This window comes from Anomalospiza imberbis, chromosome 20 (genome assembly GCF_031753505.1).
Source record: "Anomalospiza imberbis isolate Cuckoo-Finch-1a 21T00152 chromosome 20, ASM3175350v1, whole genome shotgun sequence".
NCBI lineage: Eukaryota > Metazoa > Chordata > Aves > Passeriformes > Viduidae > Anomalospiza > Anomalospiza imberbis.
The window spans coordinates 10,940,277-10,963,308 of NC_089700.1; the positions used below are offsets into that span (position 1 = coordinate 10,940,277).

The following is a 23,032-nucleotide window of genomic DNA, read 5'->3' on the forward strand; positions in this document are numbered from 1 at the left end:
TACTGCTATTAGTAAAAACAATTTCCCAGTTCACTTCAAATTATTAGTCACCGAGTGAGTCACAGCCAGGGTCAGCTAAAACAATAAGCTGTGAAGGATGCCTAGGGCTAGGGAGGATGGCTTATGTGGTCTCTATTGTCCCAAACTCTTAGCAATAGCTTTCATTACCAGTGCCAAATTTTTTTTGTTGGATTGAGGTAAGAAAATTGTGCCATGATGTAAGATGGGAAAAGGAAAACCCCTCGTGCCTTGCACGCAATGCTCATGCTGTTCCCTGTGCTCCCCCACCAGTGCCAGAGCCTGCAGCTGCTCAGGTAAAGCTGCTGTCCCAGAGGTCACCAGGGCCACTGCTTGCTCAGAGCAGCCAAGCTCTGAGGGCAGCATCACTACTGGCTCTGGGTTCCTTACCAAGCCTGGGATCTGGCACGACAGCAGGAAGGCAGCAGCATCCTTCAGCAGCTGCTTCTGGTCCTGCACCTCCTCTTTGCTGGACTCCGGGAAGCGAACACCTGGGAGAGGAGAAAACACATCAACCACAGCAACTCACAGAAACAAGCCCTCCCCACAAAGTACATTAAAAGTCAAGAGTAACTGTCTCCCTGGAATTAAAGATGCTTCAAAAACTTATCTCAAACTATAAATGTTTTGATGGGAAGAGCATTGGCTGCTGTGTTCAGGCAGTGGCTGGGCTGTTCAAACTCAGTGGTTTGGCCATTCTCCTGCAATGTGCCTGCACACTGCCCCAGTATTCACCCCTAGAAACACTCTGGGAGCTTCTCAATTTCCCAATAAAAAATATGGCTCCAAGTAATGGAAGTTCATGTGTGATGCCTGTGCCTGATGTGTGCACGTGAAAGGGCACTGTGACTGCTCACTGCAATGTTACTAAAACAAACCCAGCCCTCCACTGAGGTCCCAACATCAGTCGTTCAACTACAAGTGTTATTTTTTGTGTAAACTACTACATGAGGATCAAATTTGATTTTTTTCCTCCCTCTGCTTCTTTTCACGTGGTCTCACGGCTGGGATGCTGGAGAATCACAGGAAGATTCTTGGCAGCACAGCCCTCCCCCGGGGGTGGGAGATGCTCCCCGCCTGCACTTGGCAGCTCCAGCACTGCAATCCATTGCTGCTTCCCCTCCTGTGCATCTGCGTGCTTCACACAGCCCTGCACCCTGTCCAGCCAGACAAAAGCCAGCAACAGTCTTGGCTACAGCACAGTGTTTGTGTGCAGCTGGCTGGACACAGCCACCCTCTGAAGGGCTGGTCCCAGCTCTGGGTACACATACCTGGTGAGAAAATATCTGGGTTAAACCGAATATCAAATGATGTGTCACTAATGGAGCCTACAGCCTTGCAAGCATTCCGAATCACTTCTCTGCTTTTGGGATCCACTGGAGCAGGAAGAAAAACAGAATACAAATGAATGTAGAATTCAGGAAATGACAGACCTAGCTATTAAATTAAGTTTTATTACTAAAAACAGCAATGATGCCACATTCTGAAGAAATCCATTATAAAAACAATCAATTGTAAAGGAGAATGGCTGCAAAGTCTGAGTAAGAGCACGTAAGATGACCCAAAAACCCCATGGATGTCCCCACCTCCAAGCACGTGCTCTCAGAAATCCAAGCTTGGGGTTCCCAACGGTGCCCATGCACTGCTGGCCTCCTGCCTGGCCCCAGCCCTCCCCAGGCCAGCCTGGCCAGGCTCTTGCTCCCAGGGAAGACTGGAGGGGCTGATGGCCTTGCTGGGTTCAGACACCTCACGCACCCTGCCCCCAGGGGTGAGTAATTCATCAGGGTTCGAGCAGCTCGAACAAAGAGGCCAGGCAACACTGACAGGCAGCCAGTGCTTGTCCTGTTTAACCACCATCAATCACCCCAACCACCCCCAGCCTGGCACAGCTCCCACCAGTGCCAGCCCACCAGGGAGCTGGTGCTGAGGATGAAATACCTGCTCCATCATCAGACGCGATGGTCTCAGCGAGCTCCTTCACCTGATCAAGCCCAGTCACGCTGTCGTCTATTTTCCCATCCTCTGACTCAGGCCTCTCGCTGTCTGCGGCACCATTCTCTGCACAGGCACCATTTTCCAGCGCAGCTGAGCTCTCCTGCTTGTTGGCTTTCTGCTGCATCAGCTGCAGCGCAGCCAGCTTCATGAATAAGAGATACCTGCAGCAAAGGGAAAGGGCAATTCAGCACAGCAGAATCCCGGAGCACCACACGTCTGGAACGTGTCCCACTCCCTGAGCTCCCCTGCCTCGCCAGCACCAAGTGACCCAAACATCCCACCACAAACATGCCTACAGCACTGCCCATAGGTTTTTTTCCAGCCTCTAGAAACAAACATTTCAGGACATTGGGAAAGCCTTAAAAAGAAGCATAAATCCTTCCCATTCCCTAGCCATCAAGTAGAAAGGACACCTGCAGGGAAAGAAGAACTTCTCAATGTTTGGACAGGAATCAACAATAATAGATCTGGAGACTAAAATACAAACCATCTCTTTCCCTGGCTCCCTATCCAAATCTCTACTGTTCTCACCTCTTGTCAATTAAGTTCCTATAACTGCATTTACACAGCCAAGCAATAGGGCAATTAGCTGCTCACTTCTGGGAGCTCTGCTGGGATGTTCCCAGGACAGTGCAGCAAGGTCCTGACTTGAACCATGACCTAACCAGCTGCAGGTGGAGGAAGGGGGGAGCTCTGCTCACCTGTGTTCTACAAAGGCATCAACAAGCTCTTGACGGAGACAGCAAAGCTTGTGTCTGTGCTGCTTGGGGAACCCCATTTTCTTACATTCCTCTGGCATCTCCTCCCCTTCAACAGGCAGGAAGTTTAGATCTGGAGGGAAAGTGCGTAGCAGGTCCAGGATGTAGTGACGCCCATCATTGCCAATAATGCCTTTGCACTCTACAGAGGAGCACAGCTCCACCTCCTCGTTCTTGTCGTTGAGAACTTTGTGCTTCTGGATCTTCAGCGGCCTGCTGGTCTTCTCCAGCAGCTCCAGGTACTTGGGGTGTGACACAACTGTCTTGCCAAAGTCTATTGACCCATAGATGACACTCTGTTCCTGCTCCCGCTCCAAGATGCCAGGAATAATAGACTGAGCTGTCACCCTGTAACCTCTGTAATCCACCACCACAGTCCCCAGCGTGTACAGCCCTTCCACATCCACAGCGTTGTAGGTCCGCACACCATTGAGATCATTGGTAGGAGCCACATAAGCAGCAACATCTCCACCAAAGTCCTTGTAGTGGTCACGGACGTCAAAGCCCAGGCTGAAGAAAATGTTGTTCCAGATGAACATCTGCATCTTGGTCTCCTCGCTGGGGTTGATGGCCATGACATTGCCATCAATGACAGCCATAGCGCCCCGTGTTGCTGCTGCAGTGAAGTCACTGTGAACCTGGAGGCACACAGAGAGAAAGCGGGGTCAGGATGGGCCCCCATGCTCCCAAAGCTCCCTGCAAAGCTTTCCTTTGCTCCCCTCCTCCCAATAGCCTTTCAGCAGGCAGGCAGATCGCTGGCTTTTACTGCTGTGAGCTTGGCTAGTGGCTTCAATACAAGTCCCAGGAGCCAGAACACAGGCAGCAAAGTAGGGGCTGCGTGAGGAGCTGCCTGCATATCCCAAAGTTACCTTGAAAATGGCTCGTTCTCTCAGCAGCCTCTCAGGCAGGTTCTTGCGTGGCAGCTCCCGTGTGGTCTGCAGCTCTTCATTCCAGTCTCTGGTCTGAAAGAGGGAGGGAAAGCCTTGTGGGATGCAATGCATTGTGTGGGGAGGGGCTGGCAAGGCAGCATTCCTGCTTCACAAGGCATTTTGGGAGAGAAGGGAGAGGAAGGGGCAAGAATTCAGGCTGCTGTGGAGCTCAGAGGAAGCGACTTAGCAGGAATGAACACACCTCGAGAGTGGACTTTATTCAACAGCAGTTTGGGACAGATCTTGCATCAGCCCAGCCCATGCAGGGGCACTGAAGGGCAGCACGGTGCAGGTGTCATTAGCCAGTGCTGTGGGCACGCTGCAGGCACGTGCTGCCCACGGCTGGCCATTGCTGCCCTGCACCACTTTGTGCTACAAAGCTGCCGCTGAAGCATTTGGAGCAGTCTGCTCAGAGCCACAAGAGCTAGTCCAGGCCTGACTGGCACGAGGGAGTGTTCTGCCTCCTGTGCAGTGGCACTCTTCAGAGAAGGGACATGGAATTTATAAACACAGAATTTATAAACACGTGGAATTTATAAACACAGAAGCTGTTTCTCAGTCACTTCTGTGCTCATGGAGCTGCAGCCTGAGCAGCACAGCCCCTGTAGTCAAGAGCCCTGTGAAGAACAAGGACTCCTGCAAGCTTTCCTTTGATGACCAAAATACTCCCACAAATAACAGAGGTTACTTTTTGGAAGTTAACTTGCTCTCGGCACAGCGGGCAGCAAAACTCTTGCCCGTGTCATCAGGCAGAGCAAGCCCAGTACCTGTCCAGGTATGTGCTCCTCATAGCCCAGTCTGGAGGTGTAGGCGTCCTCTGCCCGGACACAGTCCATGGCGTGCTCTGCTTGTGGAGCCGTCCAGCTGTACACTTGGAAAGGAGTGGCTATCCTCTCAAAGGGGTGTCTCTGAACCCTAGTTTGGGAGAAACAACAATTAGACATTTGTAAAGGAAGAATCCTTTCTATTCCAAGAGAATTTTCCCTGTGCTTTCACACTGGTCCCTACAGGTCATGGTGTAACAGCAGTGCACAGTGGAAACCCAGGCACTGCTGAAGGGTTCTCGTGTAATCTGTCTGCTCTCTGCAGGGGCTGGGGGCTCATCTGTAGCTACTTCTGGCCCAAGAAGCAACACAGTACAGCAATTTTTAAATGGCCAGATAGTCACAGTGGTGCCTGGAGGCTGCTGCTAATTTCAGCCCTCGTCTAGTGTCACTTTCATCTCCTTAATGAAGCAGGAGCAGAGCTCCCAAAAGCCACACAATGTGCCTATCAATCCACTCCCTGCTGAGCCGAGGCAGTTCATTAAGTGACTCTGAAGAATGACAGGCTTTTGCACAGGACCCACTGTCCTGGAGCAGAACAAATGGTTCCTGCAGCAAGGATGGGAGAATCAAACAATGCCTTATTGTTGTGTTATTATTATAGGAGCTAGAGGAAATTACAGAATATTAACATGCACAGACATGTTTAAAATAACCAATCTCTCGCCACTGTAAGCCTACACAAAGCCCTCTTGTGTTACTTTCACTGATATTTATGCTTCAGTCTCTTTTGTGGATCAGGGAGATCCTCAGGGTGCTGCCCTGTCGTTCAGTCAGGTGCTCTGTGGTCCTTGCAGCTTCCACTCACGTGTCCCAACCACCCATCACTACACGAGCTCAGAGAAGCACACACTGCGATCCCTGCTGCACCAGTGGCACCCAGCTCCCCAGAAACAGCTCAGCCTCCCCAACTTCACACTGGGCTGCCCAAGGAACTAGAGAGGAAGAAGCACTGCTACCGTTTCTTCTGCAGAGCAGAGAAGTTTTTTTTGAAGGTAGGGCTGATCTGGTTGAGTAGTTCCACCAAGGAATGACTGAGAAAACTGGGGTTTGCAGGTTTGGGATTGAAGTTGTATGCAGTAGACCTGCAAGAGAAAAAAAAAAAGAAACAGTCAAAAGCCATTGTCATACCTGAGACTTTCCACACCCTAGGAACGTGGAACATGACAGAGCTCTTCAGACACACACAGTATCAAAGGCTGCACCATGTGCCCTTGCCTGTGGGAGAGAGACCATGGGGCCAAAAGGCAGGTGGGCAGCAAGGACCTTACCCAGTCTCCCTGCATGAAACAGCCAGTAACCCTGTACCTGGCCCTGATGGTTTTCTAATTTAGACCTTTTTCAGCCATCCCCAGGATCTAGAGAGCCTCCTGTTTTTATAGCTGGGAAGGACTGATTTCACAGAACTTCCCAAACACACCAAAGGTACCTTTGCTTAACAGAGAACCCCCTCGGCACAGCCGCTCCAACAGGCACAGACACAACAGCCTCTCACAGTTACCATTAAAAAAGCAAAAAAAGAAATTATTTGTAGTCAAATCTGCACCCAGCTCAGGCAGTTCTGACAGGCTGTGCTTTTGCTTCAGGGCAAAATGTGATAGTTGCAATAGTCAGGAAGGAATTTCCTCCCAACTCAAAATGCTCTAAATAGCTGATGACATTATGGGATGTTTAAACTTTCCCTAAAGCACCAGGCATTTAGCCACTGTGGAGAAGTGGTACCAGGCATAAGTGAACAGCCCAATCCAGTATAGCAACTCCCACAAACCCACGTGAGCAGCTAATTAAAATAGGCTGTTTCTGCCACAGGAAAAAACAAAAAAAGCTGCAACTGTTTGTTTTTGAGTTGTTTTCCAGTTGGCTGCTGCAGGGCAGGACAGAAAGAATCTCAGTTACTCACTGATTCAAGTAGAATCCCCGAGTGGAGGCAGTGATGCTGACGTGCCGATCCTCCACCGTGATGACGTACAAATACATGAGATCCCCGTGCATCTTCCGGTTACCGGGTGGAGGGTTCCAGCCACTCATTGTCAAAACCTTCAGGCACTGCAAAGGCTACAGCAGAACACAACAGAAGCAACTCCTGTCAGCAGGAACTAATTTCTTTGAGTTCGAGTCACTCAATGTACACGCCAGATCCCTTTTACCTGCTGCCCTTGCTCGATTCCAGAAACAGAGCTTACAAACGCACCTGGTCTCCAGAGCACAGCTTCCTGAGCCCTCTGCAGTCCACCAGTTTGCCTTTCACACCGTGAGACAGGGGTGAAAACAGACACCCTGGGCCTTTGGGCTGCACAGGGTATGGATTTCTTGCTGTACTTGTTTTCAAATGGCAGCTTCTAAACAATCCGAGTGGGAGGGCATGGGAAAGCTAAGGGCAATCTGTAGTGACCTGCAGATCCTGTCTCCAGGACTTTGCAGAGGAATGCTGCTTTCCCTTCTCTGCCACCCAGCCCAACAAGCCTGGCCCTTCCACACTCTGCAGATGTCCAGACTCCATGTCCAGTGTTTTGCACACCAGCTCCTGGACTTTATTCTTTTGGCTAAGCAGTGCTATCCCAGCACTTGTTAAGCACCAAGCAGAGCAAATCCCAAAGTCCACTTCAGCTCAGCTTTCAATCCCTGACCACCAGTTTGCTGTGAGGAATGTGCCAGCAGCTGTTTCAATGACACAGGAGAACTCTACCTTCCAGTCTCTGTTCTGGGGCTGAAGGGCACACAGGGGCCTCTCTTTGCTACCTGGCAGGATATGTTCAGGAGGGGTGCAGTCAATTTGTTCCATTTCAGTACCTTTCTTCTTCCGTTTTCCACTGTCTAGAATGGACAGAGACACAAAGTCAGTTCTGAGAAGTGCAGCATTCCCTCCCCCAGTCATCATTCAAAGAGGGATGCAGAAGTACTCCAAGTATTCTCTGCACTCCTGCTGATTGTTACTGTGTGTTTAACTAAGCAAGGAGTCAGGGAATGAAACCACTGACAACACAAGAGAAGTCTTTTTGACCCATACCTCCCAGGTCTCCTTCAGTGAAGACACTCAGGAAGGACAATGAGTTACAGTCCACACCATTGAAAGCATCTGATGGGTCAAGACTCTTCAGAAGGTCACGGATGTGGCGCACATGTATCCTGGCTTCTCGCACTGTGTATGGCTCTGACGACCAAAAAGTGAGGGAAGAAACTGGAATTAGACAGCTGCTTACTCCTTTGGCACACAGGTCTCAAAATGGAACCACAGGAAAGAGCTGACAGGTGGCCAAAATCACTCCCTAAGAACACCCTCGCTCATTCCCTCCCAAGTCTGAAGGAACTTGCCTTCCACCACTTTCAGCAGCGAGCCCTCCTGCAGTCCTTCAATTGTCTTCAGCTCAGCAAAGTTATCCAGGACGTTGCCATCCAGCTGCAGGGAGAAACAGGTCCGGTGGCAGGTATCCTCCCGGTCCATCAAAACTTGATGGATTTCTTGCACCATCTCTTGAGGAGAAACCTTAAGAATTAAGAACCCAGACAATTATTGTTTACCCTCCCACATGCTCTTGCCAAACTTTGCCCCTCAGCTGCAGTATCAAAAACCTCTCTGACCTCTCTCTCCAGGCTTGGAAAGGCAGACTGTACCTCCCTTCCCAGGAAGATCACTTCTGCTCCTGCTGGGAGGGCACTGTCACCTCTGGCAGGGTCAGCCACCTCAGTTCCACCCCACGGGGCTTGGCACCCACAGATGTAACAGCCAGGCACTGCACCAAGCACTTGGCGTGGGACAGAGGTGACAGAGGGCAGCGAAGGAACAGAAGGTGGTGGGGGAAGCGGGGTTCTTCCCTTATCCATTCACACCACACTAGAGGTGAGACCTTGAATGCTGCACATGGAAAACAGCCCAGTTCTTCCTCCCCATGCGTGGTGTGTCTGTGCCAGTGCCACACCTCCACACGGCTCAGGGGAGGCCAGACCTGCCCTGAGCACCGGGGCTGCTCCCCCACCTCCCTGCTCTGCTCCAGCACCGCTGACACTGCTGGAAAACCCAGAGGACTCGGGTAGTTTACATAAGCTGCTGTAAACAACACGGCCTGCTATTATTAGCCTATTAAAACTAACAGCCAGGGGGATTTCAAGGAGACAAAAAGCCAGGCTGAGATGCAGCTATTTGCACAGGGGATGGGATTTTGCTGCACTCTCTGCCAGTCTTGGGGAGATAAGAACTTCCCACTGGGTTTAGATTCCAGATGCTTCTCCCCAAAATTAGGAGATACTTCATTCAGATAGTTTTTGGTGAAGTGTCAAGCTAAATGGGACTATGAACCAGGCCCATCAGAGCCCATCCTGACCTGGCAGCACGTCACTGTCCACATGACATGAGGCAGAGCTCTCCATGCAGAGGGAAGTGGAGACTGCATCGTTCCCTTGGTCTTCAGGCCGGTGCTTGAGCTCCCTGAGCTGTGTTAGCACCTGTCACTGTACCAAACCCAGGCTGGCCTGAAGCAGCATCATGTCATAACTGCTGAGCAAGCAAGGGATTTTCCCTTCCTCACTCAGGCCCAGAAATCATGTTTTCACAACACTTCTTTAAAACAGCCCAGAAGTGGGAAGGCCATTTTCCCTGTGCTCAGCTCCATAGCCAAGCCCCTCTGTGATGGACAAAGAGCTACACTGCAGTGAGTTCTCCTTCCCCTTGCTCCACACCTGGGATCCAGAATGAAACACCCTCCCTGTCCCTGCAATGCCCAGGCAGGCCTGGGCTAGGCAGCCTCTCGCTCATGTCCCTTCTCCCTCCATTCTCTCAAGGCACTGGCCAGGCAGTCTCCTGCACCCTCCATCCTTTGCTGCCTCCTTCCCCACCTAGTCCTGGTCAGAAGACAGGTCAGGGAGCTGCAAGCAGCCTGAAGGTCCTGTCCAGACTGTGAGGGTTAACAGGGGCCTTTCCCAGGCACTGTCTCCTTCCCTGCCTGCCTGGCTGGAAGGATCTGGCTCAAATACTCCCCACCACCTCTGTTCCCTTCCCCAGCTGGTGAGGGCAGGTACCTGCAGGGAAAAGGGCTCTATCCCTGGTGCACAGATCTTGACAGTAAATCCCGTATCCTGTATGACGATGACCTCCTGGTCGTTCCCATCTTCTCCCGGGTCAGCCTCCTCATGGCCATTCTGCTTGGCATCCTTCTCGCCCTTGAGGCTGTCATGTGGGCCGCTGCCATTCATCAGTGCCACGCCAGACGGGTGCTCTGGGCAAGAAGAGAGGGGTTTAGACCAGGTCCTCTCCAATGGGCTGCAGAGACTGGCTTGGACACTGCAAAGCCCGAGCTAATCAGGGGCTAAAAGGCAGGGTTTTATTCTGCATTTGCTGTTCACTAGACAGAGGTGTGCCAGGCCCTTCCCTCCCTTTCCTCACAGCATAATTAAGGTGCTCTCGCTTGCCTGCGGTGTTTGCATCTTCCACAAAACATGTGCAGAGAGGGAAGGGAAGGAGAGCAGGAAGGATGGGTCAGTGTACACCACACTGAGCTGTCTTAAGAAGCCTCTTAATTAAAAAAAAAAAAGGGTGTGTGGTACTTTGCGGCCTGGAGGCAGCTGTAACCTCTGCACCAACACGTTAAAGAGCAAGGGAGAGGGAGGCCAGCGGGCACCGCTGCGCTCACATGGCAGCCCGGTTACTCCACAGGCACACAGCAGCTCCCACGGCCCTGCCCGCATTTGGCCACCCTTGGCATTTCCAAAATACTTTGCAGAGATCCCATGGTGCCAGGGTGAGGCTTTGCCTAAGCACTTTTATTCAAGAAAATGGTGACGACATTTAAGTGCTCATTTAGACAGATGTGTCACAGGGCTGGGGAGCTCTCTGCACCCACCTCACAGCTCTGCAATGGTTTGTTTTCTTTTCCAATGAGCTGGATAGCGTCAGAGAGCTGATAAGATCTAGGAAGCTGCCAGTCTCCTAGAGGAGCCTACATCCTCTGAACCAGGCTGGGGACCACACTAAAGAGGACTAAGGGGGTGCCAGGAGAAGTTGGAAGAGCGGAAAGAGCTGCTGATGGCAATTCTGGGAGATGGCAGAGTACCCCTTGCCCCCAGCATGCCAGGCCGGTGCCCCAAGGGCACCACCCCAGCCCGCACACCCAGGCAGTGGGTGCTGGAGAACAGCAGGCATCGTGTCCCTCAGGCTGTGCTCCCAGCAGGGCTGGCCCGGCACACTCAGCTGCACCCCAAGGTCACACGCAGCAGCAGTTCCAGCTTGGTGCTCTCAGGCACCCACTTGCAGGCAGCACAGATGGAGCAGGTGGGGCGCTTTCCCAGGCAGCAGAAACAGCCCTTCTGCAAGGCTGCACAGGGTCAGGACAGCTGCAAGCCAGGCTAATGCCTCGAGGCTGCAGCCCTGCAGCCAGCTCCATCTGGCACGTGTCTCTCCTCATCCTCACCTCCCAGCAAGGCACCAGTCCCCACTCCAGGGGAAATGGCAGCTCAGCCTCCCTCACCTCCCAGACTGGTGCTGTGGCTTGAGGACCTACAGCTGTCACAGCCAGTTCTTCTCCATCAGCCCCAACTGCTCCTGCAGCCCAGAGAAGTCATCCAGTCTTCACAATAACCCAGAAAAGGGATGGCAACACCACATCCCCCTGCACACCTCTGGAGCACAACATGAGGCTGCAGCAACAAGCCCTGCAAAAGCATCCCTGGAGGGTCACGTCCCTGCCCCAGGTGATGACTGCCAACAGCAAACCCTCAGAGATGACTGTCAGGACTGACTGAGGACATGGGAAAAGGGCAAAAAACACAATGAGAGCACAGCCATTCTGAAAGGCAGCAGGTAGCAGAGCTACCTCACGCAGCCTCAGATGCCTTCAGCAGCTCAGCAGCTGCTGCTCATGTTCCCTGCCACTGTGCATATGTCCCCAGCACTTGCTGCTCATTTCTTTGACAGATGAAGCCATGGGCAAGTCAGACGAGACTGGCTCTGGCTCCAGCAAGCTGCTGTCATGCTAGAAAGGAGGAAGAGAAGCTCCATGCAAGAGTGCCTCAAGAGATGTGGTTTCAGAAAAACCACACCATGCCCAAAGGGCTGGGGAGAGCCCCTCGTCACACCCTACAGCCAGCACAGCCATACTCCTGGGCTGCCTGAACACGTGGGGATCTGGAGGGAGTGTAGACAAGCCACCACGGAAATGCTACACCTGGGGCTACCGGTACTGCAGACAGGATGACCTGCCAGGCGCCCGAGCCAGGCTTGGCCCAGCACCTGCCCACCCAAGCAGGGCAGGATCACTTCTGTTCCTGCTGTGGTAGCCAGAAAGGAGACAGAATTTGGCTGAAAGGAAGGCTGGCACTGCAACCCATGCACACGTCAGTCTGGAGAACAGCAAACACCTTCAGCAGCAAAGCCAAGTGAGACAGGAAAATCTGAACACAGCAAGGGAAAGTTACCAGCCAGGACCACACTTCTGCTTTTCACTGCTCAGTGGTGTAAGATCCTCAAACTACCTAGTGTTTCAGAAATCAGAATACTCCTCCTAGTCTGCAGAAATACAACATGTTCACACCTTTCACCCCTCTTTTCCTTACTTGAGTGAAGGCAGGGCCGGCACAGCTCTGCACTTTGTGACAAGAGACACGTAGAGGCAACACCTTCATGACTCCTTATGCTAGAGGATCTAGCTCCAGCCAGCACAGTCTTAAGTTTAGAGACGAAAGTTAAGTCTGGACTGGGAAAGATCTGCTGTGCAGCCGGTTAACCCTCAGAAGTGAGCCAGGCAAGGCTTTCCAGAGGGGCTCTGTACAGAATGGGTATGTTTCCATGAAGCACGAGCTGGCCTGGAGGCCGTGCTGCCTGCTGGGTGCTGACTCACCTGATGTGGTCCCCGAGGGAAGCAGAGCTGCACCCACGTGCCTTAAAGTGGGTCACCAGATCCTCCCACCCGCTGCAGCCCAACTGTGCTGCGTCCTCAGCAGTGCCAGCGCAGAGGGAGGTGCATCATGGGGCACTCATGGATTTCACAGGATTTCAGCCTACTTGAGGCAGCAGGAGGAGGCAGAGGAACACCTTAAAGACACCTGCAGAGACCTCTCTCCTTTTCCTTGCTCTCACTTCAAGCCCCAAGCAGGCTGGCAGCCGTGTCTGGCTGCCATGCGCTGCAGCCCAGATGGCTCACGGGAGGTGCCTGAGTCACAGGGAAGCGGTTCCACCCGCTCCGGGGGCAAACCCGGCCGCTCCTCCCGCTTACCACCCTGCTCCTGCTCGCTGCTGCAGATGGAGATCCCTGCCGGGTCACGTCGGCCTCGACACGCAGGTTTGTGGTCTCGACCGAAGGCTGTGACCTCTGGTCTCCCCTGTCATTCCAAGGGACATGCCTGTGCCCCAGCAAGGACCCTCCTCCTGCAGCTCGTGGCCGAGGTGTGGTGGAAGCTGCCGAGCTCCGGCCCGTGCTGTAAAGCAGTGTTCGCACTGCTGCCCTGAGCACAGCGAGCAATCCCTGCGCACATGCGGAGCGAAGCAGGGGCCGGGCACCGGAGCAGAGCGGAGCGCAGCCGGGCATCGCAGTGGGGCAGAGTGCGGCCGGGCACCGGAGCAGAGCACAGCATGGCCGGGCACTGGAGCACAGCAGAGCGCAGCTGGGCATTGCAGCGGAGCGTGGCCGGGCACCGGAGCAGAGCGCAGCACGGCCGGGCACCGGAGCAGAGCATGGCCGGGCATTGCAGCGGAGCCCAGCGTGGCCAGGCACCGCTGCTCCGGGGCAGCGACCTGCACCCGCCCATCTGCGGTCACACCTGGCACACAGGATCAGACGGAGGATTAGGTTTCATCTCTGCGCCTGGACAAGGAGGTCACACGCCAGGGTGACAGGGCCTGCTTTAATCACGCTTCCTATTTACAGCCAGGCTGTGGCAGTGGCACCTGGCAAACCCCTGTGCGCAGATCCTGGCGTGAGGGAGGGCACACACCTGAACCCAAAACCTGCTGGCAGCACACAGTGATAGACAGCACAGATCCTGGGAAGAGCTGGTTAATTACTGATTTACGTTCAAACAAATCTTCTAAACCAAAGTCAGACACAAATCCTTTTCAAAGATTATCGGATCCAGAAGTCAGCGACACTATGTTGCTGGGAGTTAGCCTGGTCTGCAGGGACTGCTCTGTCAGTGGGGAGTTTCCTTTCCTACATTTAGTAACTGGAGAAATCGTTAGAGGGAGAAAACTAAAAATTAAACCCCCTACCTTTACCAGCACCAACTTTTGGAATGCATTTCCTATTATCAGCTCCAGTGCCATTTTGAGAGGCCAACTGGCTGGGGCCCACTGTCCCCACTGCACTGCAAAAATGCACCAGGTGAAGGAAGAGAAGGCACATCCCATCCTCAGCACAGCTGATGGAGCTGCTCCACCCCTGCAGCTCAGGCCTGTCCTCAACCTGCACACAGCTGAAAGAAGCCAAAGGCTCCCTGTGCTGGCCCCTCACAGCTGCACACTTCCACCCAACCCGCTGCAGGCTGGGCTGGGCACATCCACTCCCATCCTTTACAAGGACCACGTTTGCAGTTACAAACAAAAGAAGGATTTGCCTTATGAACTGAGAAAAAGTCAAGCAAAATGCCCTTAAGTTTGCTTTGCTGACATGAACAAGGCACAGACAGGTCCCTCTGTGGTACACACCCAGGTGGGATAACTCACCACCTTCCTCCTTCACCTGTGAAGGTAAATCACCTCTGCAGCCCTCCCTTCTCCTTTGTGCTGCCCCATCCCACAGGCACACACAGCCACCCACCCCTGTGAGGGGCATACGGTGTGGTGGCTCCATGTAGCAGGACAGAGCACCTGGGAGAGGAAGCTTCTTTTTCTTCCTCTTCTTCTTCTGCTGCTGCTGCTTTGAGGACAGAACCTGGGCCTGGGAATCATCATCGCAGCTTGACCTTCTGCTGGGACAGCCAGTAGGCTCTGTCACAAAACCAGCGCTTGTGTTCTGAGCCTTGGGTGACACCTCACCAGGGGGAACAGGCAGCACAACTGCACTTTGTGCTGGCAGGGCTTTCCCTGCACTTGATGGCAGAGCAGAGGACGGTGTCCCAGGGCTCCCTGGGGAGGGAGCAGGACCTCTGCACTTCAGCACGCTGTCTGGAGCCGCTGAGGCTGCGTGCAGGCGCACGGCCGCTCGCCCCTCGCCGTGGCCCTGGCCAGCGGAATGTGCTCCAGGGCCCGCTCTGCCGTCAGCTGCTGCCACCCGGCGGCAGGATCCGTGGGCTAAGCCGCTGTCCTCAAGTTTCACACAGCTCTGGAAGGCCTCAAGTGACTGAGCATGATCAACCAGCCCTGCCGGCCTGTCCCCAAGGTCGGCTGGAAGGACAGCCACTGCACGGGATGCCTCTGTCCGCTGGAGCAGGCCAACCGTGCCGGCGCCAGGTCTCAAACCGCTCTTATCACAAACTGTCATCATTCCTTCTTTGTCCTTGGTCTCGGATAGGTCTTGGATGTATTCAGTGCCCTTCTGCAGGCTTCCAGTCACCGCCTCACTGGGGATGATGTCTGGATACAGCCCAGCACACTGGGCAGCTTCTGGCATCTCTGGGCAGACAGCGCAGCTTGTGGGAGACTTCGGCAAGAGGGGCGACCTCTCGTCGGGTGAGCCAGAGCTGCGTGGCTGGAAGAGGAGATCGGTGACTTGCCTGCAGCAGTTCGCAAAAAGGCTGTTTCCCATGCCTGGCTGGTGCAGCACCGGATCAGAAGAGTCAGCTGTGTTTCACACATACACTGAAGCCCCCACAAGGCACTCTCCCACACGCAGCCCGTGCCCTCCGCTGCCTTCTCGCAGTCAGGCGTTTTCTCCAAAGAGAATGCCCACTTGGCCCCAGCGTGGCAGGACACAGGGGGACCAGCAGCTGACTCTGCGCAGGATCCCACGTCCCCTGTGCTCACCAGAATTGGATGCTGGGCTTGCAGCAGTTTGCCCAAAGTGCTGCCTGGGGATCTTCATCCACTGCAGCCTTCGGCCCTGTCCCCAGCTGCCTCGCCGGCCGCCAGGCGCAGAGCAGCTCCCGCAGCTGCGGCTCTGCTCTCCTGCCCCGCAGCCCAGCCGGGCTCACACGGCTTCCCAGGCACTCGGGGGATGCCGGCCGCGCCGGTTATAAATAGCCCGATCTCGAGTGCCACACCAGTGCAGCCTGGGACGAGCGCTGTGCCAAACCTGAGCAAGTGAGATGCATTGAATTACAAGGCGAGGGCAGTTACTATGGCACGCCCGGGCCCGGCACAGCCATCCATACTAAGCAGGCGAGCACAAAGCATTCAGGCTGTGAACCAGTAAGTAGTTTCTAGACGAATTTTCTCTCCTCTCACGCTACTCTGCCATATAAAACACAATCAAACCACAAAACCACACACAACCCCCTAACACCTCTCCTCTCTCCATGCTACTTAAAGAAAACCATGGCAACTGAAGCAGGGATTGTGGAGCTGGAGCGCTCTCCAAGCAGCGGGTGGGCCAGCGAGGTTGTGGCCAAGCAGGCCACTGCTTGCCTCCAGCGAGGCCGTGCCACAGCTGCAGGCCCCTCACCCTCCATCGCTGGCATCATCCAGGTATCACTCCCTTGGCACAGGACAGGCCCTGGAGCTCTGGAGCCTCACGACTGGGTACGCCTCAGTCCCAAGAGCCAGCACCAACTTTCAGATCACATAGGCATTGTGCTTTTCTTGTGGTTTGTGATTTTTGAAGGACTTCATATGTACTGATAGCTTCAACTCTTCCTCCTTACAAACATACCTCTGGGAAGAGGAGGAATCTCCTAGAAGCACCTGGTCAGGTCTCATGAAGCTGAGCTGCATTTCTTCGACTACAGCCAAAACAAGCTCACATGTGTAGGTGAGCTCACAATGTACAGCAAATGCAAATTAAATTTTAGCTGAATAATAAATGAAACTAAATAAATAGTTAAATTAATCCAAATAAATTGTCTAAATGAATAGGCATTAGCTCCAGAGATGGCCCTAATGAAAACATTTCTGCAGGACATCCCATTAGGGAAGGTGGGAGACACGTGGAGATGCCTCCCTCTGCCTCCCCTGCAGAAACCACAGCTTCCCAGGAACTTCCCACTTTAGGTTCAACAAGGACTTCTTTTAATAAGAGCCCACAGTGAAACATTAGAGCTGCTCTACTGCCATCATTAAACTCAAATTGGTTCTAAGACATCTGTGGGCAGAGGTGCAAGCTCTGCCTTTATTTCTCAGCAGCTTCACACCACTGAGACAGGCCCAGAGAGAGAGCAGAGCATGGTGAGGCTGCAGCCTGCAGTGCTCTGGGCAGGGCCAAGCCCCAGGACATCCACAGGGTCCCACAGCTGCTGGCTCAGGCACTTAGAGCTGCTGAAAGGCCTTGTGCTTTGCATCTGGCACCCTGAGTTACCCACCCTGCACTCTCCACATCTGGGAACTACATTTAAACTCATTTGTAAACTTTCTATCTGGCCAAAACTTTTCATTAACCTAGCCTTGAAACTGGCTGTATGGGTGACCCTGCTACAATAACACACAATTCAAACACCACAGAAACCAGGCGCAGAGAGTAGGACTAATGCAAAGTGCAAAGATCCGCACCAACAAAAACATTAACTGTGTCAGGAAGAGCATGTTTCTCAGATTTCAAGAGAGCCGAAGGAAGGAATTGTATTTCAGACAGAAACCAAGCACCAGCCCATAATCCTCCAAGTCTCTGTGCTTTACTCTTGCGCATACCTTAGTTTCAGAAAGCTACTGGGACAGCAAGAGCGGGGAACCAACCTGATGCTCTCTGGGCAGGTTTTGCAGGGGAGGTCTGACAGCTGTGAGGGCCCCAGCAGCCCCGGCTGCCCCGTGGCACAGCTGTGTCCATTCGCCCGGCTGCCCCGAGCCGCCCGGGCCCCGCACGGCTCAGGGGACAGGACCGGGCGGCTGCGCCCGCAGCTCTGCGAGAGTGCTGCAAGCAGCAGCCCGGGAAAGTGCCCGCCCCAGAGGAACCCCTCTGCCAGGCACACCGAGTGACCCACCCTAGCTCGCACAGTGCCTGACCCAGCTGGCACCACTGCCCAACCTGCAGCTGAGCCTCCGGGCTGCGGAGACCTTGCAGGCTCCAGGGACACCAACAGCAAAGACAGAGCACGCAGGGTACTCGGCACGGCACGGCACAGCTTGGTAACAGCCAGGATCCACATTACCATTACCAGTCTCATCCAACCCCAAGGGCAGGAGGCTGGCTAGTGGGGAGCCTGGGAAGCAGGGCTAGTCTCAGGCTAATCCGACCCGCTGGAGCTCTGGCAAGATTCATGATCCTGCAGTTTTATGTCATTGGACATAACTACATACAACTTCTCTGAGCCTGCAGCCTCTTCAACAGCTTGTAGTAGAGACTTCTCTTTAACGTGAAAGACAAACTAAGGAAATGCTTTTTTAGAAAAACATGCCAACCAAAAGCTAATCCTGAGAGAGCCTTGCTACTATGGCAAAAACCTGACCTACTGCCAAAAGTGACAGCCACTGCCACCACAGGAGGAACCACGTGCTGGTTTTCATCTTTGACACACTGTCCAAGCACTGCCCCAAGGACTGGCATTGCTTCTCAAATGCAAATTAAAAAATGCATGAACTTCAGACCTGTAAAACTTCTAGAAATAACAACTTTCCAGCACAACCAATGGAGCACAATGCAGGAAAGTAAAGCAAGTGCTGGGAAGCTGTGCCAGAAGAGGGGTGTGCTGCCAAGTTTAGTCATGTACAGACAATGAAGGTAAACACAAGACTCTGCAACAGGGTGCTGGTTTTACTGTGCACGAGGCCGTTCTGAGTCTGCAGGTGGATTTATCTGAGTGCATGTTCCTGACCTACTTACTTCCACTTTTCAGCTGGGAAACCCAGGAGCAAGGCTGCTCAGGCAGAACAGAGAGCTTCCAGTGGGAGCTCAGCTCTTAACCCACTGACAGACCCGCCCCGAACACGATCCCCTCGGGTTCCCATCCCTCATCTTGCCATACAGATGCTGTGTTATCACACTCCTTTCCTCTTCTTAACCTTGTACTAGTGATCAGATTTCTCTTGCACAACTTTCTGTCTGTCCCCACCAAGCCTGTTAGAGCTGCGTATTAAAAACCCCGACTGCCAGCAATTCAGTCCTTTCCAAAACACCAGTGAACCTCCAAGGTTGGGCAACAGAGTGATAGCAGATCCCCAGATTAAGAATCAGCCTTCTGACCTTGTTGCCAGTGCACAGCTACACTTGCCTCCACAGCAGTTTTCCATTAACACCTGCATTCTCCACTGCTCTAACGGAAGACGTGTCTGAAAGCAGGGAGGTCTGGGAGCTCGGGGACAGAGGGACTGAGCTAGGAGAAAACAAATTTGGGCAAGGCAAGGTTGAAAGGCATTTTACAGTAGCTAGAAGCACTGCTAAACTTGTATGTGAGAAACTTGTTCTAAGGCAGAGAAAACTGTAGGAATAAAAATAATCCAAGAAACGCTGCACACACTGGCTGTCTGATCTCACACCAGCTGATAGGAAAGGTAACAACCCAAAACTGTGCCCATAAGAAATCATTACGGGAACCCCAACTGTCCATGCTTTTATGCTTCTGCACTCAGAAGGTCAGAGCAGTCTCAACGGTTTCTAGGCTGGGGGAAGAGAGCAGCAGCCATCAGCCCTCCTGCCTGGCACAGAGCCCAGCACCCGAGCCCGGGTGCCTGGCACAGCTCGGGTGGGTTTCTGCAGCAAGGAGCCCACTCGCAGCCTGCCCACGGCTCCAGGCACTGAGAGCTGCCCAGACACAGCCAGTGCCTTCCTACACAGGTGCTCTGCAGGGCACACACAGCACTGGGAACACCAGAGCCCAGGAACAAGAGCTTGTGATGCCAAGGTGGCCAGGCTGACCCTGCTCTTCCCCAGATTCCACGTGCAGTGCAGAAACACACAAAGGATTTTTCCACCTGCCATCCTCCCTCAGCAATCAATTGTGGTTGGAGAGGCAGAGATTACACTGCATAACTTTTTAACCTGGTTGCTGGCACTACAGGCATGATGCTTGCTGCAAAATCAGAGGGTGAGAGGGGGAGGCTACCAGCACTGAGCTTCCCACTCCTGAACTGCATCCAACCTGCTCCACTACCAAATGCCAGTGAACTTTGCTTTAGGTGACAAACTTCAAAAATCCACCTCGATACCATAAAACCAGTGGGGGATGGAAGCGACGTGTGGGTCAGTCAGGGGATTCACGTGCCTCAGGACGAAGGCCAGTCACAAGCCATGCTGCTTCTGTGCCTTTTTGCTTTAGAGACCAGAGAAAAGAGCTGAGCCTGAGATGGGGGCTCAGGCTTCTAAGTTCTTGAAGATACAAACACTCAACTGAGCAAACCCGGGGAAGCTGGAGGCATCTCAGGGTCGGTGCCAGCCCGGGAGCTGGCGCTGAGAACAGCGAGGACATGGAGCTGCACACTGTCCCTGAGCCACTCAGGCTCCAACACAGAGCAAGAACAGCCAGCAAATAACTAGTTAAACCTGCAATTTATAGCTGAGATGTCGAACAAGCCTCTGCCCTTTCCAGGAAAGCTCTCGCTCATGAGTATTTTCTAACATGTCAGCGGCGCCCGCAGCCCGAACGCCCAGGAGGTCCCAGCCCTCGCTGCCCACCACCCCCGGGACACGCACGTCCGTCCGCGGGCAGCGCCACGCGGTGCCCGGAACGAGCTCGGCTCCCGCACCCGGGCCGGGAGCGCCCGCCGCCGCCCACGGGCTCCCGGGAGCGCCGCACGGGCCCCACGGAGGGCCGGGGCCGCTCCCCGCGGGCCGGGCACGGGCGCTCCCGGCCCGGGCCCCCCCGCGGCCGCGCGGTGGAGCGGCCCCATGAAGGTGACCTTCACCGGGCCCGGGGCTCCCGCTCCGCCGGGACGGGCCCGCCCAGCCCCGGGGCGCCGCCTGACCCCGCGGCTCCCCCGGGCCCCAGCCCTGGCTCGGCCCCGCTGCGGCACGGGAGGGCACCCGAACCCGCGCGGCCCGGCCCCGCTGCGGCCTCCGGCCCCGGCAGCCGGCGCAGCCTCGGGGCTGCGGGGAGCCTTCCCCAGGCGCGGCGGGGCCGCCGGGCCCCAGCACGGCTCCGCCGCAGGAACGCGGCCCCCCGGGCCGCGGGAGCACGGCCCCGCACGGGGCGCGCCCGGGCCGCTCCGCCGGGCTGTCCCCGGTAGGACGAGCCGCCCGAGCTGCCGGAACCGGCCCGGGTGCCCAGCGCGGGCCCGGGCCCGCTCCCGCAGACCCCCGCGACCTTTCCGGCGGGATCTAAGAGCGCCGGCGGCGGAGAGGGAGCGGTGCGTTTGCACCGCTGGTTCGGGCATCCTCGGGACGGGCATCCCCGGCGCCGCAGCCCGGCCCGCGCCCCCGCCACAGGCCCCGGCCCGGTTCCTTACCGGGGCGCTGCTGCGTCTCGGCGGGCCGGCTGGCGCGGGGTGCCGGCTGCTGCTGCTCGGCGCCCTGCGCGGCCGGCACGGCGGCCGGCGGCATCTCGCCCGCTCGGATGACCATGGGCCCGCCGAAGGACAGCGCCGTCCGCCCGCCCACGTGGTGCGGCCCCGCCGCTGCTACGGCGCCCGCCAGGGCCCAACCCCCGCGCGCCGGCAGCGCCTTAAAGGGGCCGCGCCCGCCGCGCCGGGCCCGGCCCGCTCGGCCCCGCTCGGCCCCGCGGGGTACGGCCGGGGAGCCCCCCCAAACCCCGGGGAAGGTCACCGGCCGCCTGCGTCCTTCCCGGAGGCCGCAAGGTCACCGTGCGGCGCCTGGGGCCCCCGGGCTGACCCCACGGCCGGGGAGCGGCGTGTGCCGGTCCCGCGTGTGCCGGTCCCGGGTGTGCCGGTCCCGGGTGTGAGCCGGTCCCGGGTGTGCCGGTCCCGGGTGAGCCGGGCCCGCGTGTGCCGGTCCCGGGTGTGCCGGTCCCGCGTGTGCCGGTCCCGGGTGAGCCGGTCTCAGGTGTACCGGTCCCGGGTGTGTGCCGGTCCCGCGTGTGCCGGTCCCGGGTGAGCCGGTCCCGGGTGTGTGCCGGTCCCGGGTGAGCCAGTCTCAGGTGTGCCGGTCCCGGGTGTGTGCCGGTCCCGGGTGTGTGCCGGTCCCGCGTGTGCCGGTCCCGGGTGAGCCGGTCCCGGGTGTATCAGTCCCGGGTGTGTACCTGTCCCGCGTGTACCGGTCTCAGGTGTACCGGTCCCGGGTGTGTACCGGTCCCGGGTGTGTACCGGTCCCGGGTGTGCCGGTCCCGGGTGAGCCGGTCCCGGATGAGCCGGTCCCGGGTGTGTGCCGGTCCCGCGTGTGCCGGTCCCGGGTGAGCCGGTCTCAGGTGTACCGGTCCCGGGTGTGTGCCGGTCCCGGGTGTGCCGGTCCCGCGTGAGCCGGTCCCGCGTGTGGCGGTGCCGCGTGTGCCGGTCCCGGCTGCCCCGCACACCGGCTCGGGGCTGCCGCGCTCCGCGGCCCGGGCGCTCTTGGAGCAGGAGAGAGCGGGGCAGGGAGGGGACCCACGGTCCCACCGCCGTGCCGTGGGCACGGACACCTTCCCGCAGGGCAGGCTGCTCCAGGGGCCCTTGGCACCGAACAGGTTTTATTTCTTTAAACAGCAGTCTGCAGCCGTGGGGGGAATGCGGGGAAAATCTTTAATTGTAACAAATAATGGTCGGTAATAGGTAAAAAAAAAAACAAAAACAAACAAAACAAATAAACAAAACCCAAACCAAACAAAAACAACAGCAAAAACATCAAAAACCCCAACCAAAACAAAAATTCCAACCAAACAAACTTTCTTAAGAAAGGATGCCCTTTAACATTTGATCTTTGTAACTTTCAAGCCTAACCAACAAGAAGGGATGTTTAATCCGTGAAACACATAGTAGCTAACAAGCAAGCTGTAAGTAATGTCCATGTGTTACAAAAACAAAGTTTAGGGCTTGACATGTTTCAGTAACCTAAGAACTGGGGGACGAAGTTAGCATCGCTTGGGAGGAAGGATGTTACCACTAATAATGGACACAAAGAGTGCAGAATTTATGGGGCACAAGGACATTTGGCAGGACTCCCAAGACAAGGAATAACTAATAAAACTAATTCAGTGATTGCTCTGAAATCAGCTCCAAATGGGTAGAAGGGAATTCTGGTAGTGGGGGTATGTGGCCATCAACACACAGACCACTGATACTAGAAATAACTGACCCAAAAGAAGAGAAAGACTAATCAGCATGGGAAGCAGGCAATCATTAACCAATAGAGAATACTAATTAATTTGTAGCCAATGAACACTAATTCCTTTGTTTTCTAAAATGTATCAATTGTTAAAAGTTTTGATAATTGCCATACATGTTAGGTGGAACAATCCCCCATGTACCCAGCGCTGAATACTGTCAACTTTCTAACCAAACAAACTGATTGGAGACTTTATTTCCCATTTCTCTGTGTCACTGTCCAATCTGGCCTTGAACACTTCCAAGAATGGGACAGCCACAGCTTCTCTGGCCAACCTGTGCCAGGCCCTCCCCAGCCTCACAGGGAACAATTCC

The 23,032-nt window shown here is 55.2% G+C and overlaps 1 protein-coding gene across 2 annotated transcripts in view; it reads right to left on the reverse strand.

Annotated features, from left to right (window-relative positions):
* Positions 1-21,078, reverse strand: part of CLUH (clustered mitochondria homolog) — a 33,015-nt gene extending 11,937 nt beyond the window's left edge. The window contains exons 1-13 of one of the 2 annotated variants that reach the window (XM_068210781.1): positions 20,912-21,078; positions 9,538-9,734; positions 7,837-8,008; positions 7,532-7,675; positions 7,211-7,338; positions 6,425-6,579; positions 5,484-5,609; positions 4,468-4,615; positions 3,641-3,733; positions 2,715-3,409; positions 1,957-2,174; positions 1,290-1,394; positions 409-509 (exon numbers count right to left, since the gene is read on the reverse strand). In XM_068210781.1, the coding sequence (XP_068066882.1) occupies positions 409-509; positions 1,290-1,394; positions 1,957-2,174; positions 2,715-3,409; positions 3,641-3,733; positions 4,468-4,615; positions 5,484-5,609; positions 6,425-6,579; positions 7,211-7,338; positions 7,532-7,675; positions 7,837-8,008; positions 9,538-9,734; positions 20,912-21,026 (2,397 nt within the window). In that variant the 5' untranslated portion in view covers positions 21,027-21,078. Of the gene's footprint in view, positions 1-408; positions 510-1,289; positions 1,395-1,956; positions 2,175-2,714; positions 3,410-3,640; positions 3,734-4,467; positions 4,616-5,483; positions 5,610-6,424; positions 6,580-7,210; positions 7,339-7,531; positions 7,676-7,836; positions 8,009-9,537; positions 9,735-14,314; positions 15,217-20,911 lie in introns of those variants that run through there. The other variant, XM_068210780.1, reaches the window with a different exon arrangement.
* Between the last annotated feature and the right edge of the window lie 1,954 nt (positions 21,079-23,032).